General features: G+C 38.0%; 2 protein-coding genes across 5 annotated transcripts in view; both read right to left on the reverse strand.

Moving 5' to 3' along the window:
* Positions 1-13,284, reverse strand: part of LOC106129151 (multidrug resistance-associated protein 1) — a 55,229-nt gene extending 41,945 nt beyond the window's left edge. For 2 of the 4 annotated variants that reach the window (XM_060947868.1, XM_060947866.1), the window contains exons 1-5: positions 12,947-13,282; positions 10,793-11,104; positions 7,376-7,642; positions 5,344-5,531; positions 4,585-4,776 (exon numbers count right to left, since the gene is read on the reverse strand). In XM_060947868.1, the coding sequence (XP_060803851.1) occupies positions 4,585-4,776; positions 5,344-5,531; positions 7,376-7,642; positions 10,793-11,104; positions 12,947-12,994 (1,007 nt within the window). In that variant the 5' untranslated portion in view covers positions 12,995-13,282. Of the gene's footprint in view, positions 1-4,584; positions 4,777-5,343; positions 5,532-7,375; positions 7,643-10,792; positions 11,105-12,946 lie in introns of all 4 variants that reach the window. The other 2 variants (XM_060947867.1, XM_060947865.1) reach the window with 2 other exon arrangements.
* LOC132902514 (protein GVQW3-like) lies at positions 2,116-3,377 on the reverse strand. Its single transcript, XM_060947894.1, has 2 exons — positions 2,659-3,377; positions 2,116-2,274 (listed from the first exon to the last, which is right to left on the reverse strand). Exons 1-2 carry the CDS (start codon positions 3,305-3,307, stop codon positions 2,231-2,233), a joined length of 693 nt encoding a protein of 230 aa, XP_060803877.1. The 5' UTR covers positions 3,308-3,377; the 3' UTR covers positions 2,116-2,230.
* Positions 13,285-15,156: the final 1,872 nt, after the last annotated feature.

Here is a 15,156-nt window from a genome sequence, read left to right on the forward strand (position 1 = left end):
AATGTTGTTAAACCATACGACAATTATTAAGCGATATATAGTATCCTATAATAATGAATAAAAATTTTGAATTTGAATTTGAATTTAGATAAAAAGTTTAAAAAAATTTGACCAATCCATATAATCACGTGTTACGTCATCAGACATTTTACAAACCAGTTATGAGTGAATTTATAATTCGAACTAAACAATAAAAAAAAGTTGTTCTGGCCCTATTTATACCAAGACTTGTTGTCCTTCAATCCCGTGATGATTTTGAAAATTCAATTCTTTTGAGATGGTTAAGAAATGGAAATTCAGCAAAATCGTTTAAGCCACCATATAAATGATAAGAAAGCTTAAATCTTTATTATTTTCCAATGTGATAAGGTATATGTATCTCTCAACCATCTCTGCTAATCGATACAGGAAAAAGGAGTGGGTTTATTGTAAGTATTGAGATAATTACTAAATCGATCTCAATTCCTAAACCTTAAAAATTTCATCAAATTCAAATAATCTACTCGAGTTATCGCGGTACAATCAAACATTTTTGTATCACTGATACATATATGGGTATCAGTGATACAAAAATGATAAGATGAGCGAGGCAGCCATAACCCACGCGGATGCAGTCGCATGAGAAACCTAGTCTAAAAATAACGTAGGCGAATTGGTTTCTGCGCCTGGTATGCTAAACAAAATGCAGACTTTCATCAGAAATAATCTCGATTTGGAAAGTTAAAACTAAATTTATCGGTACTTTAGAGCTGTTCGCTCGATTTATAACATAACTAGGTGTCCCGGCAAACGTTGTTTTGCCATATAAATAATTTTTAAGTAATTTCTAGATAAAAAAAGGTAAAGGGTGGACAACCCTTATCGCTAAGGGGTATGAAAAATAGATGTTGGCCGATTCTCAGACCTACTCAATATGGTCACAAAATTTCATGAGAATCGGTCAAGCCGTTTCGGCAGAGAACGGGGACGAACATTGTGGCACGAAATTTTTTTTTTGCACGGATAGCAACCTTCTTCAGAAAACCCTCTTTTCAGCATTTCAAACATAAACAAAATCCGAATAATTCTAAATGGTTCGAAACATCTGAGATAAAATAAAGGTACGTTACCCCTCCGGGAAAGAGGCGTGAGTTTATGTATGTATGTATGTATGTTACGTGCGCGTTTAATACCTGTATCATCAATCAATAAAATAGGGGTGGATTTTATAATATGTTGTGACTATTCTGTTGGTGTTAAGAAGTGGACAGGAGATGCAAAAACACCTAGGAAGCGGCAGTAAACTTAGTTTTAAGTAATATATTTGACGTCAACCAGTGTTGTGAAACCAAAAGATATGACAATTATTAAGTGATATTGAAATGTCCCATAATAATAATGAATAAAATCATTGAATTTGAAAATATAATTTATTTTAATTCCAATCACTTGAGAACTAACAAATATCCCATCTAATATTATAAATGCGAAAATAAGTTTATCTGTTTGTTTGTTCATGCGTTATCTACTGAACTAATCTTCTTTTTGTTCAAATTTGCGTATAAATAATTAATTCTGCTGAAGAACCAAGGGTACATTCCGGTAAAAACTACAGTTAATGTGGGGTTTGCGAAAAACCTGTGTTTTTTTGTAGATGGCGCTCAATTGGCGGGTGTAGGTAGCGCTAAATTGGCGCGTGTAGGTGGTAGCGCTAAATTGGCGCGTGTAGGTAGCGCTAAATTCGCATGTGCAGTTGGCGCTTGATTCGCGCGTGCGACGCTGCGGGGAAACCTAGTTCAATGTAGTATTATTATTTACAAGTAAGATTACATTAATACTCGTATACGAATTCGCGATAAAAATGATTTCCAATTAATATAAATACATAAAATTGACTTTAAGCCGATTGTCAGTGATTTAATATCGTCAATTAGTATCATCAATTGATAAGAGATGCGATGATAAAAATTCTAATCACAATAATTCGCTCGCACGCTATTAAGATAAGGCGACAGATATAGGCCAAAAACAGATTACATTTTTTAACCGACTTAAAAGGGGGAAGGTTCTCAATTCGACAAGAGGCATTATGTTGCTTGGATTGTCAGTTTTTTTTTCTTATTTATTCCGGGATTCCGACGGATTTTCACGAAGGAATAAGACACGTTCTCATAGACTTCATCATATCATAGTGAAGTACTACTCTGTCAAGAAAGTAGCAGGAAAAGATCAATAATACACAAACTGTTTGTTATTCATCCAAATTTATTTTATCACCTTCAAAATATGCTCCTTTAGAAACGATACACTTACGCCAACGAATAATCCAATCATCAAAACATTTTTTAAACGCTGTTTCCGGAATTGAGGTCAGTTCTCGCCGCGAATTCTCTTTTATGTCTTCTACCGATTGAAAACGGGTGCCACGAAGTGGTAATTTGAGTTTAGAAAAAAGAAAAAAGTCGGCTGGAGCCATATCTGGTGAATATGGTGGTTGCTCGATGGTATTTGTTGAGTGTTTGGTTAAAAATTCGTTCACAATGATGGCCTTGTGCGAAGGTGCATTATCATGGTGCAAAATCCAAGAATTTTCTTTCCACAAATCTGGCCTTTTTCGTCGGATTTGCTCTCTTAAACGCCGCATAACACTCAAATAATATTCCTTATTTACCGTTTGACCTTCCGGCAAGAATTCCGAGTGCACAACACCGCGATAGTCAAAGAAAACAGTCAACATGACTTTGACTTTTGAACGACTTTGGCGTGGTTTTTTCGGTTTCGGTTCAGTTGGAAGGCGCCACTCCGAAGCTTGTTGACTAGTTTGCATGTCAAACTCGTAAACCCACGTCTCGTCACCAGTAACAATGCGTTTCATGAATGTTGGGTCGGAATTGACTCGTTCTAGCATGTCCTCAGCGACTCTCATCACGCGATTGAGTTTTTGAAAAAAATTCAGGTCTTTTGGGACTAGCCGAGCGGCAACATGTTTCATACCCAAATTATTAGTAAAAATGGTACGGATCGACTCGTGAGATACAGAAAGTTCGGTGGCTATCTCTCTCAAAGTTGAATGAGGATTTTCAGTCACTATTTCCTTCACTTTTGCGATGTTAACTTCAGTTGCAGACGTTGATGGCCTACCAGAGCGAGGCAAATCTTCCATCACATCTCGACCGCTTTTGAACGCTTTGTACCACTCATAAGCACGAGTTTTTGATAAAGTCGATTCACCGTAAGCCTTCTGTAACATTTTCAGTGACTCCGAACACGATATTCCATTGGCAATGCAAAATTTAAGACAAACTCTTTGTTCGATGTTTTTATCCATTATGAAATTAGCAATACACACTAGATATGATATAACTAAAAATAGCACTGTATTTAATGTAAACAATAGATGCAACTCAAACTCCGCGCCAAAATGGAAAACAGTTGTGCCTAACAACAACAAAAAAAACAAAAATTTGAATTTGGAACCATAAATAAATAATCCATTCCCGATACTTTTCTGACTGAATGTATATATCATAATAAACTCTTATATATTTTAGGTGATGGACTAACAACCTGAAATAATGTTGAAATTGAGGTTCAAATGAAATAAATTAAAATATCCAGCCAATGTAACCTGCGAGTCTTCTGAATATTGGCTGTCTCCCTCATAACCGTGATTGTGTGCGTGAGAAAGAGAGAAAGAGGGAGTGAGGGAGAAAGAAAGAGGGAGGAAGGGGGGAAGAAAGAGGTAATGAAGTAGAAAGAGGGAGGGAGAGAGGAAGAAAGAGGGAGTGAGGGAAAAAGATGGAGGGAGGAAGAAAGAGGGAGTGAGGCAGAGAGAGGGAGAGAGAGAGGGAGAAAGAAAGAGGGAGAGCGGGAGAAAGAAAGAGGGAGAGCGGGAGAAAGAAAGGAGGGAGGGAGAAAGACAGAGGGAGTGAGAAAGACAGAGGGAGGGAGAACGAAAGAGAGAAAGCGACGACGCATGAGCGAGAAAGCGAGAGGCACTTACTTCAAAATTTGCGGCGACAGGAACATGAGAACGTCGTTGATCAACTTCAACAGCGCTCCAAACAGGAACTGACCGCCGAACGCGAGACACAGAGCCGGCAATATGGACGCCGGCTTCTTGTCCGCTTCCGGCTTGAAATTGACGCTGGCGGAGGTCTTGCTAGAGGGAGTGAGGGAGAAAGAGGGAGGGAGACAGAAGGAGGGAGGGAGGGAGACAGAAGGAGGGAGTGAGGGAGAAAGAAAGTGGGAGTGAGGGAGAAAGAAAGAGAGTTACACTAAGAGAGAAAGCGATAGGCACTTACTTCAAAATTTGCGGCGACAGGAACATGAGAACGTCGTTGATCAACTTCAACAGCGCTCCAAACAGGAACTGTCCGCCGAACGCGAGACACAGGGCCGGCAATATGGACGCCGGCTTCTTGTCCGCCTCCGGCTTGAAATTGACGCTGGCGGAGGTCTTGCTAGAGGGAGTGAGGGAGAAAGAGGGAGGGAGACAGAAGGAGGGAGGGAGGGAGACAGAAGGAGGGAGGGAGGGAGAAAGAAAATGGGAGTGAGGGAGAAAGAAAGAGAGTTACCGTGAGCGAGAAAACGAGAGGCACTTACTTCAAAATTTGCGGCGACAGGAACATAAGAACGTCGTTGATCAACTTCAATAGCGCTCCAAACAGGAACTGACCGCCGAACGCGAGACACAGAGCCGGCAATATGGACGCCGGCTTCTTGTCCGCCTCCGGCTTGAAATTGACGCTGGCCGAGGTCTTGCTGTAGGTGGCTTTGGCACCGTTGCTGTTGGAGCTGTGAAAGATAAAAGGAATTCATTTTTTGAACTACTCGTGGCACAGAGAAGAGATTGGTTTCTTTTTTCAAATTTAAAGAGCTTACTCTTGTCCGTGGAGTTGAGTGGAGCGTCTAATTTTTAATCGAAGTATGAAATTAAAATTATTCGACTACATTTTATAAGTTGGTCGCCTAATAACTTAATAGCTTTTGATGACTACTCAGCTCTTATAGTTTTTCTTTTTACATAACATAAAATTACGTCTACATCCCTTGCGGGGAAGGCAGAGCCAACAGACTGATAGGCCACATTCAGCTGTTTGGCTTATAATAGAATTGAGACTCAAATAGTGACAGGTTGCTGGCCCGTCGGCAAAAAAAGAATCCCAAATGTACAACCCTATCCCTTAGTCGCCTTTTACGACATCCAATGGGAAAGAGATGCATTGGTCCTATTCTTCTTCTATTTTCTTCATTCTCTACACTTTCTTATATAAACTACTGCTGTATTTTTTTTTCACGAGTCTACATATAACCGTTGAGCAGTTAGAGAGGGCGTTAGCGTTGGCGAGACAAAAAACTGACCTTTTTCTCAAAGACTTCTCCCAGAACTTGTCGAAACGCGGCACCACCTCGGTGGTGGAGTCCTGTGGGTTCAGCGCCCAGAGATCGTGCTCGGTGAGACTGCGGCGGAACCCGGTCAGGGCCAGGGGATCGAACCAGCTGAACGTCAGCCGGCTCGGGAAACCGGCAGCGCTTTCTGGACACGGGTTCTATAGCATAGAATAGAATCATTTTCAAAATTGGATACTAGGTATCACTTATATTGACGTCACATCACTTATAACTACTACCGCTTCCAAAGCGCATGTGTAGATGAAGCAACGCAACAAACTACACTGCAGCATTTTCACCGGACGTCAATTGACATATATAGATAGAAAGAGATGGAGTGTTCCTATTCTTTTTTGTATTGGTGCCGGGAACCACACGGCAGAATAAATAATAAGAAGTTAAAGAGTTAATTGTTCTGTAGTGAGACTTCTTTATATGTGTAGGGTGGTAACTTGGGAATGCTAAACCTGACGCTTAGGTACATGGTGAAAAGAGGACTGTTGTGGTCATCGGTCCACAATATACATACATAAAATCACGCCTCTTTCCCGGAGAGGTAGGCAGAGACTACCTCTTTTCACTTGCCACGATCTCTGCATACTTCCTTCGCTTCATCCACACTCATAACTCTCTTCATGCAAGCTCAACATTCGGTCCACAATAGTCCAGTTTAAATCTAAAGACGTACCAATTACTCTGTAACTAAAATACAGGGCCCAATTGTAACTTATTAGTACCGCGGCAGACTTCATGGACATAAATTACTCAAAGAGGCGGCTCATTTATTAATGTCATCGTGCATAAATAACTCCAAAAATGAAAATATCCCAAGTGTTATGGATTCGTTTTGCCCGGTAGACCCACAGCTCTCCTTTATCCAGAGATGCCCCTAAATAGCGGCAGGAATAAATAAAATAAAAAGATATTGCAAAAACACGGTCTTTACTTTTCCACTGACAAAACGAGAACCAACAAAAACACTATTCAAAAAATTACATCTATACTAATATTATAAAGCTGAATAGTTTGTTTGTTTGAACGCGCTAATCTCAGGAACTACTGGTTCGAATTGAAAAATTCTTTGCGTTGAATAGATCATTTATCAAGGAAGGCTTTAGGCTATATAACATCACGCTGCAACTTTTAGGTGCAAAGAAATAATGAAAAGTGTGAAAATAACGGGGAGAATTATTCATCTTTGAGGGCTTCAATGATGTCGAAAATAACTATTCCACGCGGACGAAGTTGCGGGCACAGCTAGTTAAAAATAAAGAAATATTCTAATACCCAGCCTTTTTGGGCATCACCAGCACCAAGTCTCCCACACATTCCCGTTCCGAGACATTCCATTCAATATGAATCTCCCTCCATGCATAACATGTAAGTATTATGTTTAGTACGCGTTGCGCTTAAAGTCACAAACTATTATACATACTAACACGTTACGATCAATTAAACTAACGTCCGTTGATACCTAGTGCACGGTATGGCCTTGAACGGGAGTTGTTTTGTAACTTTTGACTTGGTTGCCTGCAGTATGGAGAATCCTAAGAATGCACCCTTTGGAAGCCGTGAAAGAACCCAGATTATACATACATACATACATAATATCACGCCTCTTTCCCGGAGGGGTAGGCAGAGACTACCTCTTTCCACTTGCCACGATCTCTGCATAATTCCTTCGCTTCATCCACATTCATAACTAAAATATATATAATCACGTCTATTTCCCTTGCGGGGTAGACAGAGCCAACGGTCTTGATAACACCGATAGGCCACGTTCAGTTGTTTGGCTTAGTGATAGAATTGAGATTCAAATAGCGACAGGTTGCTAGACTATCGCGTAAAAGAAGAATCCCAAGTTTAAGTATAAGCATATCCCTTAATCGCCTTTTACGACATCCATGGGAAAGAGATGGGAGTGGTGCTATTTTTTATTTTTCTATTTGGTGCCGGGAACCAAACGGCATAGTAAATTAATATCTAAATTATAATCTCTTACCTTTTCGTATTTGTAAGGAGTATCCTTCGGAGGTAAATCGGCGAAGCAATTGAGTAAAAACATAATTATTATCAACGGATAATACACCATGTAGCTGACGAAATGATATCTTATGTTCTCGTCGTCGTCCTGCGAGTAATGGCGTGTTATCTCGTACCGAAGCTGGGGTAACCCGGCCAGGATCAGGAGCAACCAAAAGAAGAACAGTACCCCTGACGCTCTTAATCCAAATTTTCTATTGTAAAACATCAACGTTGCCGATAGAGCCTGAAACAAATGACATATGTTTAGAAAATTTCTTCTTTTTTTATTCAAATACGCTTTAAAAAAAAAAATAACGCTCGTTCTTATTTTGACCTGTATGTACCTACTTATGTTTGAACTCGATTATCTCGCGTTTCGCTGAACCGATTTTGATGCGTTATTCAGAAAAGAGTTTACATTACATTCAAGAAAAGGTTTTAGTAATTTTATCGGCTTCAGAATAGAAGGAAATATCGATTGGAGGCGGTTTTTAAATTAAGGCCGTTTACATATGGTGAAACGGATGTTGGGGCGAATGTTTGCGGGGTCAGTGCGCAAGCGCAACACAAACATACATTTATTTTGCACTTTTTGCTTTATAGCGTATGCACTTTGAGTGTCTAGCGTTAGTTGATTTTAGAGGTTTTGTAAAAAAACATAACAGGTTCAGCTAGTTTTGTTATTAATACGGAGGTTATTTTTATTTTTTTTCTAAAAACTAAATAGCATTCCATTCATTTTACATTAGCGAATAATATAAATAAATAAATATACGGGACAAATAACACAGATCGAGTTTAGCCTCGAAGTAAGTTCGAAACTTGTGTTATGAGATACCAACTCAACGACAATATATTTTATAATAACTACTCAGGTATTTAGAAAATACTCTTTTTTCATCATACCCTGATCAGGATTCGAATCCAAGACCTATTGTGCCACAGGCAAGCGAACCATGTCTTATGTACATTGGACTACATAGAAATGCTCTTAACTTAAAATACTTCTTAACCTTTCTTTATTAAAATCCCTACTTCCCAAACAATACTATAAATAAGAGAATAAACTATGTCTGTCTGTTGCGCTGTCACGCCTGAACCACTGAACCGATATTGATGAAATTTTGTACAGAGACAGAGATGACCCTGTTAATATTGCGAAAAAAATTTGAGAAAGGGTTTAAAGTAAAACACGATGGAAGATAGTCAGTGAACTTTTACGGCGAACGAAGTCGCGAGCAACAGCTAGTGGTCAATTGGTATGTGGTTTACATTATATTCTAGATGGTGGAACTTATTGAACATCATTGAATTCATACGGGCGCGGCTTATTGCAATTGGCTATCGATTATACTTACGAGCTACTATTAAAAAACTAGTTTTAATTTTAGTAGTTTACTAGCTTTGCCCGCGACTTCGTCTGCGTGTAATAGTTATTTTGGGCATCATTGCAGCCCTCAAGGATGAATAATTTTCCCGTTTTTTTCACATTTTCTATTATCCTCTCCTTATAGTTGCAGCGTGATTTTATATAGCCAAAAGCCTTCCTAGATAAATTGTCTATTCGACGCAAAAAGAATTTTTCAATTCGAACCAGTAGTTCCTGAGATTAGCGCGTTCAAACAAACAAACAAACTCTTCAGTTTTATATTATTAGTATAGATTGCCGCGTGGTTCCCGGCACCAATAGAAAAAAGCATAGGACCACTCCGTGTCTTTCCCATGGATGTCGTAGAAGGCGACTAACGGATAGGCTTATAAACTTGAGATTCTTCTTTTAGGCGATGGGTTAGCAACCTGTCAGTCACTATTTGAACCTCAATTCTATCATTAAGTCAAACAGCAGAACGTGGCCGATCAGTAGGTACTTTCAAGACTATCGGGTCTGCCTAACCCGCAAGGGATATAAACGTGATTATATGTTTGTATCTATGTAGAAATTTACATAAAAATTTAATATGCAATGTAGGCAACCTTCTTGGTATGCGCCATAGCAACGGTTGCCATGATGTTGTTTGTAAGAGAGATGTCAAAAATAATTTTTATTGTAAAATACTCTGAATTTATATGTTTTATAATATAGTGATTTTAACTGATTATTTTCTCCTCTTTTCTCCTTCTATCTTCTGTAGGAATAAATAACTTTAATAACTATACTTCCTACATGCAAGTATATTATTTTGTAAAAATTTGTATTTTAGCGGGCATTGATAAAAAAGCACGGTCCGATTGAGAACCTCCTCCTTTCTTGAAAAGTCTTTTAAAAACAGGACTTTGGCTTGGTCAAAACTGGCGCTTACAGATCCGTCTAACTTGTAAACGCCTAAAGAAGATAAGGTCAAGTTTTTGTCGTCGGTGCCTATGACGTAATGCATATTTTGACGACCAATTTCAACATTATAGCGATACGAGGAAGCGCACGAGGTCATACACGCACGACTCTCAGACCAGTCGCAAGCGCGTGGCACCGGCCATAAATTATGAACCTGGGACCTTCTTGTTTACGTGCGACGAGACGGAGTATGGGAAATTAGCGTGACAGTATTAATCTATACTAATATTATAAAGCTGAAGAGTTTGTTTGTTAATCTCAGAAACTACTGGTCCGAATTGAAAAAATCTTTTTGCGTCGAATAGACCATGTATCGAGGAAGGCTTTAGGCTATATAACATCACGCTGCAACTATAAGGAGCAAAGAAATAATGGAAAATGTGATAAAGAAACGGGGAAAATTATTCATCGTTGAGGGCTTCAATGATGCCCAAAATAACTATTCCACGCGGACGAAGTCGCGGGCACAGCTAAATATGTACCTAAATATGTATAAGAAAAACTACAAAGATTAGGGTTGTCAAAAACTAAGTTGATACTTGTGTTGTGGCTTATGGGAAACTTATTCAACGATACTATATCCTAATAGATTTGCGCGGGACTTCGCTCCCGTAAAATTCCAGAAAAGAAGCCTATGTCACTCACGGAGGTCTATTCTATATCTGTGCCAAATTTCGTGAAAATCAGAGTCAAATAACTTTTGAGTTTACTCGTTACAAACATACAAAAATACAAATAATTTCTTATTATTAGGGTGGATAATAAATACTGAACTAAAAGATATGTTGATGTGGCAGCCAAGAAAGAAAAATTGTATCATACATAATTTCTATTTTTTCTGCACAGATTGTAAAAGCTTTTGACTTTCGAGACAATTGGCTCTGTCTACCTCGTAAGTTACAAAAATTGATGTATGTACGCAAAGACTTTCAGGAAAGTCAAAATCTCGATAATCGAGCTGTAGTTAATACACTTTCGAAACTTTCGGCTCTGTCCACCCATTAATATATGTAGGTGACCTCTCTATACGTACGTAAAAATTAAAAAAAAAAGAAAACTCACAAAAGTGCTAATCTTGAGAACTGGACCGTAATAATCGGCGTTGTAAACGTCAAACTCCCCCTGCTCCCCGGTGGAGTGGTGAACGGCGACTCCCAGGTCCACACACGTGACCACGATCAGCAGACTCGTGATCACCAGCTTGCTGATGTTCAACATGTTCCACGGTATGTTCCTCTCCTTGCTGTTCACGATATAGTAGATGTCCAGTAACGATGCCGCCCACAGGTAAAAGCATGGGATCCATACGAGGACCGTTTTGTGGAAACATGGTGTGAACTCTGGGTTCTCCGTATACCAGGTAAGGTTGGCGTCCTGGAACGAAATTTGTTTTATTAAACCAAACGGTGTCAATTGTCGTGGTTTCAAGAATCAAGTTTCAATATGATGAATGAAGCCATATTAAATTTTTATAAGAAGACCAATAGCTACATAAACGATTTACATCCCTTCGGAGTAGACAGAGTCAACAATAAAAAAGGTTGATAGGCCACGCCTAGCTGTTTGGCTTAATAATAGACAGGCTTCTTGCCCATCGCCTAAAAGAAGAATCCCAAGTTCATTATTTCATATGGATGCAAATCTGAAATAAATTATTTTATTATTATTATTATTAGCCTAAGGTATAGGCTTATGCAACATTCATGGGAGAGATAGAGTGATCTTAATCTTTTTCTATTGGTGCCGGGAACCACAAATCACATAGATTACACTATAGGAAATTATTATGGAATATTATGTGTTATGGTGCAATACAGGGTAATCTACTATGAGTCACAGTATAGAATTTTTGAGTTACAACAATTTAACTGAAATGAGTTGTAAGCTACTCAGCTTAATTGATACGAAGTATGTATGATGACAATGAGTAATCAGTTTTTGTGTTGATGAAGGTCAATTGTCTAGTGTCAATGGTGGCTTAGCCCTTTTAAAGGTTAGTAACAATATTTTTCTATGAAGAAGCTGTATTCTTCCAAGCAAATTAATCTCTTCCTGATGATGATGTAAAAGGCTTGTATGGGACAAACAGGATTGAAAAAAAAGTCTTATTACTTTTGTTAACTGAACTGGACTTAGCAACAATCTTATAATCATGTCTTTATGACTGGCTAGACAGAGCTAAAAGACAAAAAGGTCAAGCTCATATACATATATTGCTTCATAATGGATATAACAATTAATTATAAATAAATAATTTTATTATTTATTATATTCAGAAAACAATAAGCATTTTATTTTACAAAATAAAGTAATGGTAAAGTAAGAATTTTTTTTAGAAATATCAATAATTTGTATGTTATTTCACAGTAGAGGTTGTAACATTTTTTTTGTTTACTTTTCATGGAAAGACTAGTTCATTATACTTGAATATACTTTAAATATTTGTACATAATATTTGAGATTTTCTTGCTACAGAGTTCATGTTGTACCTATTTATATGCCAGTAACAACTTTTGTAGTAGTTACAACTGAATGTAGGTAGGTACTATGGGGAATGCAATAATTTGAACTTGATATGAAAATTATCTCACAAAACTTAGTATTTATTCTACATACATACATATAATCATGTCTATATCCCTTGCAGGGTAGACAGAGTCAACAGTCTTTTAAAGAACTGCCATATAGAATAGCTATATAGAATATATATAAATATATATTTGCTATATAGAATAGCTGAATGTGGCCTATCAGGCCACATAATTATATTCTATATAACAGAAAATGTCTACCACCTTGGTTAATACCCATTAATAATGTTAGATTTATTACTAAAATGAATAAAATGTTATCAAAGCAGTTGGCATGAAACTTGTTCTTAGACAACAAAAAATATAATTATAATGACCTAATGTTTTCAATGTTGCACACAAATTATAGAAAATGTCTCAGGTCAAGGCCACATCTTAACTTTTAAAACAATTTATAACTACCTCCAGCTGCAGTTAGACACTGATTAATTGTGAAACTATTCAATGAAATACTTTTATTTTATTTCTTATAAAAAGAAGTAAAATGTATCATATATTTTATGAGACTATAAAATATTTTTTGTAGGTTGCAGCTACGGCCTCAACTTCAGGAACTAAGGTTTAAATTTAGAGTTAATTTAGTAGGTACCCATTTCAATATTAAATCAAAGCAACGAGTTCTTACCCAGAATGTTGTCCCGCAGTAGTAGTCAAGCGTGGAATTGTAAGACATTGTCACAAATTGTGAAGAAGGCACAAAGTATACAGTTTTATTCACTATTTGCCATGAAAATCACAAACTTTATTTGTATTAACTATTCCACTTTATACACGTATCACTTAAGTACTCATTTACGGCAGTCTTTTTTGATAAGTTATTCTAAAGTCACACACCACACCATCGCCACGCCACGCACCAACCAAATTGAAAATCCATCACACAGAAACACACATTCATTCGGACTGACACCAAATACCTACCCAACCAAACCAAGTCAAGCAAGAAAGCAAAAGTCAGCCGAGCAAAGCAGACAGATAGTGTTGCACTCACGTTATACGGTTATCGATAAATTATCAATTGTAAACTATATCGATTGATAGTCAATCGATATAGTTTACAATTGATAATTTATCGTTAGAAGGAAAATTATAAGATGCTTTTACTAAAACCTTTACGTACTTAGCCAGTGTATAAATAAATGGATTGCATGCTTTAATGAGGCTACAAATGCTTGGCTAGCTGGACCGAGTCTAAATTTATCAGCCAAACTACACATTCAAAGGGCCTGGGATAACATTTCCTTTTCTTCTACTTACAGTTCCCTGCTATGTTTCCTCAGGCAGAGACCGGGCGAGGCAATTCGCTGCAGCCAGGCCAGAATCTGGGCACTGGCTTAATGCCTATCCCTCTCTTGCCTTAGGTTTTACTTTACTTTCCTTGATTCACTTACTCTTCGCGTAGCTGTCGGTCTCCGCATCAGGGCTGAAGTCTGCGTAAATCACTGCTGTGTTTCTTGTGAAACTACGTACTCTCTTGCGTGTCGGGTGCCGGCCGTCAACCTGTCATGCTGCCCTCAATCACATCCTACGCAGAGCGCTCATCAGTGCCGACGTCCCCATGGCTTAAAAGAAGCTGGAGCAGCGGCGGATACCCGGGAACGCTATAAGACTAATACCGAACCCTACCAAGGGGTCCAAACCTGAATAATAATATTTTAGTTTGTAGTTTAGGAATTTAACTTTTTTTAATTAGGTAGATTGATAAGTATAGTTTAGAAATTGTAATTATCACATTTTGTCAATATAATATTATTAATTAATAAATGAAATAGAGTGTATATTTTTTTGTGTCTAACCAGTGAAAAAATGTTAAAGGAACCTTTGAGAATAGTGACAATACAAGAATAAGAAAATGATAAAAATATCTTAACATCAATTTATTATATTTAAAAAAAAAGGAGGTCAGTCATGAAATTAATTGTAATGAACTTAAGCAACGTAATTCTTTGTTTACGTACAAACATAAATCAAGCCTCTTTCCAGGAGTAGTAGGCAGACTCTTTCCCCTTGCAACGATCCCTGCGTACGTCTTTTTAACAACGGTTTCGGGTACTCTTGTCCTAATCTTTTGCCAGAACGTCTATTTGATAATGGTATGTCCGTCTAGGCCTTCCCGCTTCACTAATTTCCAAATTTCTACAAAATTACGACGCTTTATAAATAAATAAAAAAAAAACCAGATGAATTTTTTTTTATGATTCCGTTGTTTGCAAAACAGTTTTCCACAATCGATTTAATAGTAAGTGATTTACTTTGAGTTTATGATACCTGTGAAAATTCGGTCTGGCAACATTAAGCCGGTCAAAGCTAAGGTGGCCACGGCTGTCAAATACTCACCTAACATGACATCTGACGTCATGCTGGCTGAGAGATTTGCTGACAGAGGAGACGGTTTATTTGCAGTGTTGCCACTTAGCGCTTTCGCAGCTAAATCTAGCGCTTTTAAGTTAATTACAGGTCAACTCTAAAATTCGTAGTGTAGCGCCTACGTCCATTAATAGCTTTTATTAAAATTAATTAATAATATTTCAAACTTCTGGAACTACCATGGCACGTGTGACGCCGACATACATACATACCTTAATACACACCTTTTTCCCGGAGGGGCAGGCAGAGACTACATTTTTCCACTTGCCACGAACTCTGCATACTTCCTTCGCTTCATCCACATTCATTACTCTTTCCATGCAAGCTCGGCGGTTTCGGGTACTCTTGACCTGACCCTTTACCAGGACGTCCTTAATTTGATCAAGATACGATCGTCTACGGGTTTCCCACTCCGACTTTTCCCTCCACATTCTCCTTGTATTTATTCTGTTTTCGTGCTTCTTTTGC

The sequence above is a fragment of the Amyelois transitella genome, chromosome 14, assembly GCF_032362555.1.
Source record: "Amyelois transitella isolate CPQ chromosome 14, ilAmyTran1.1, whole genome shotgun sequence".
Taxonomy (NCBI): Eukaryota; Metazoa; Arthropoda; class Insecta; order Lepidoptera; family Pyralidae; genus Amyelois; species Amyelois transitella.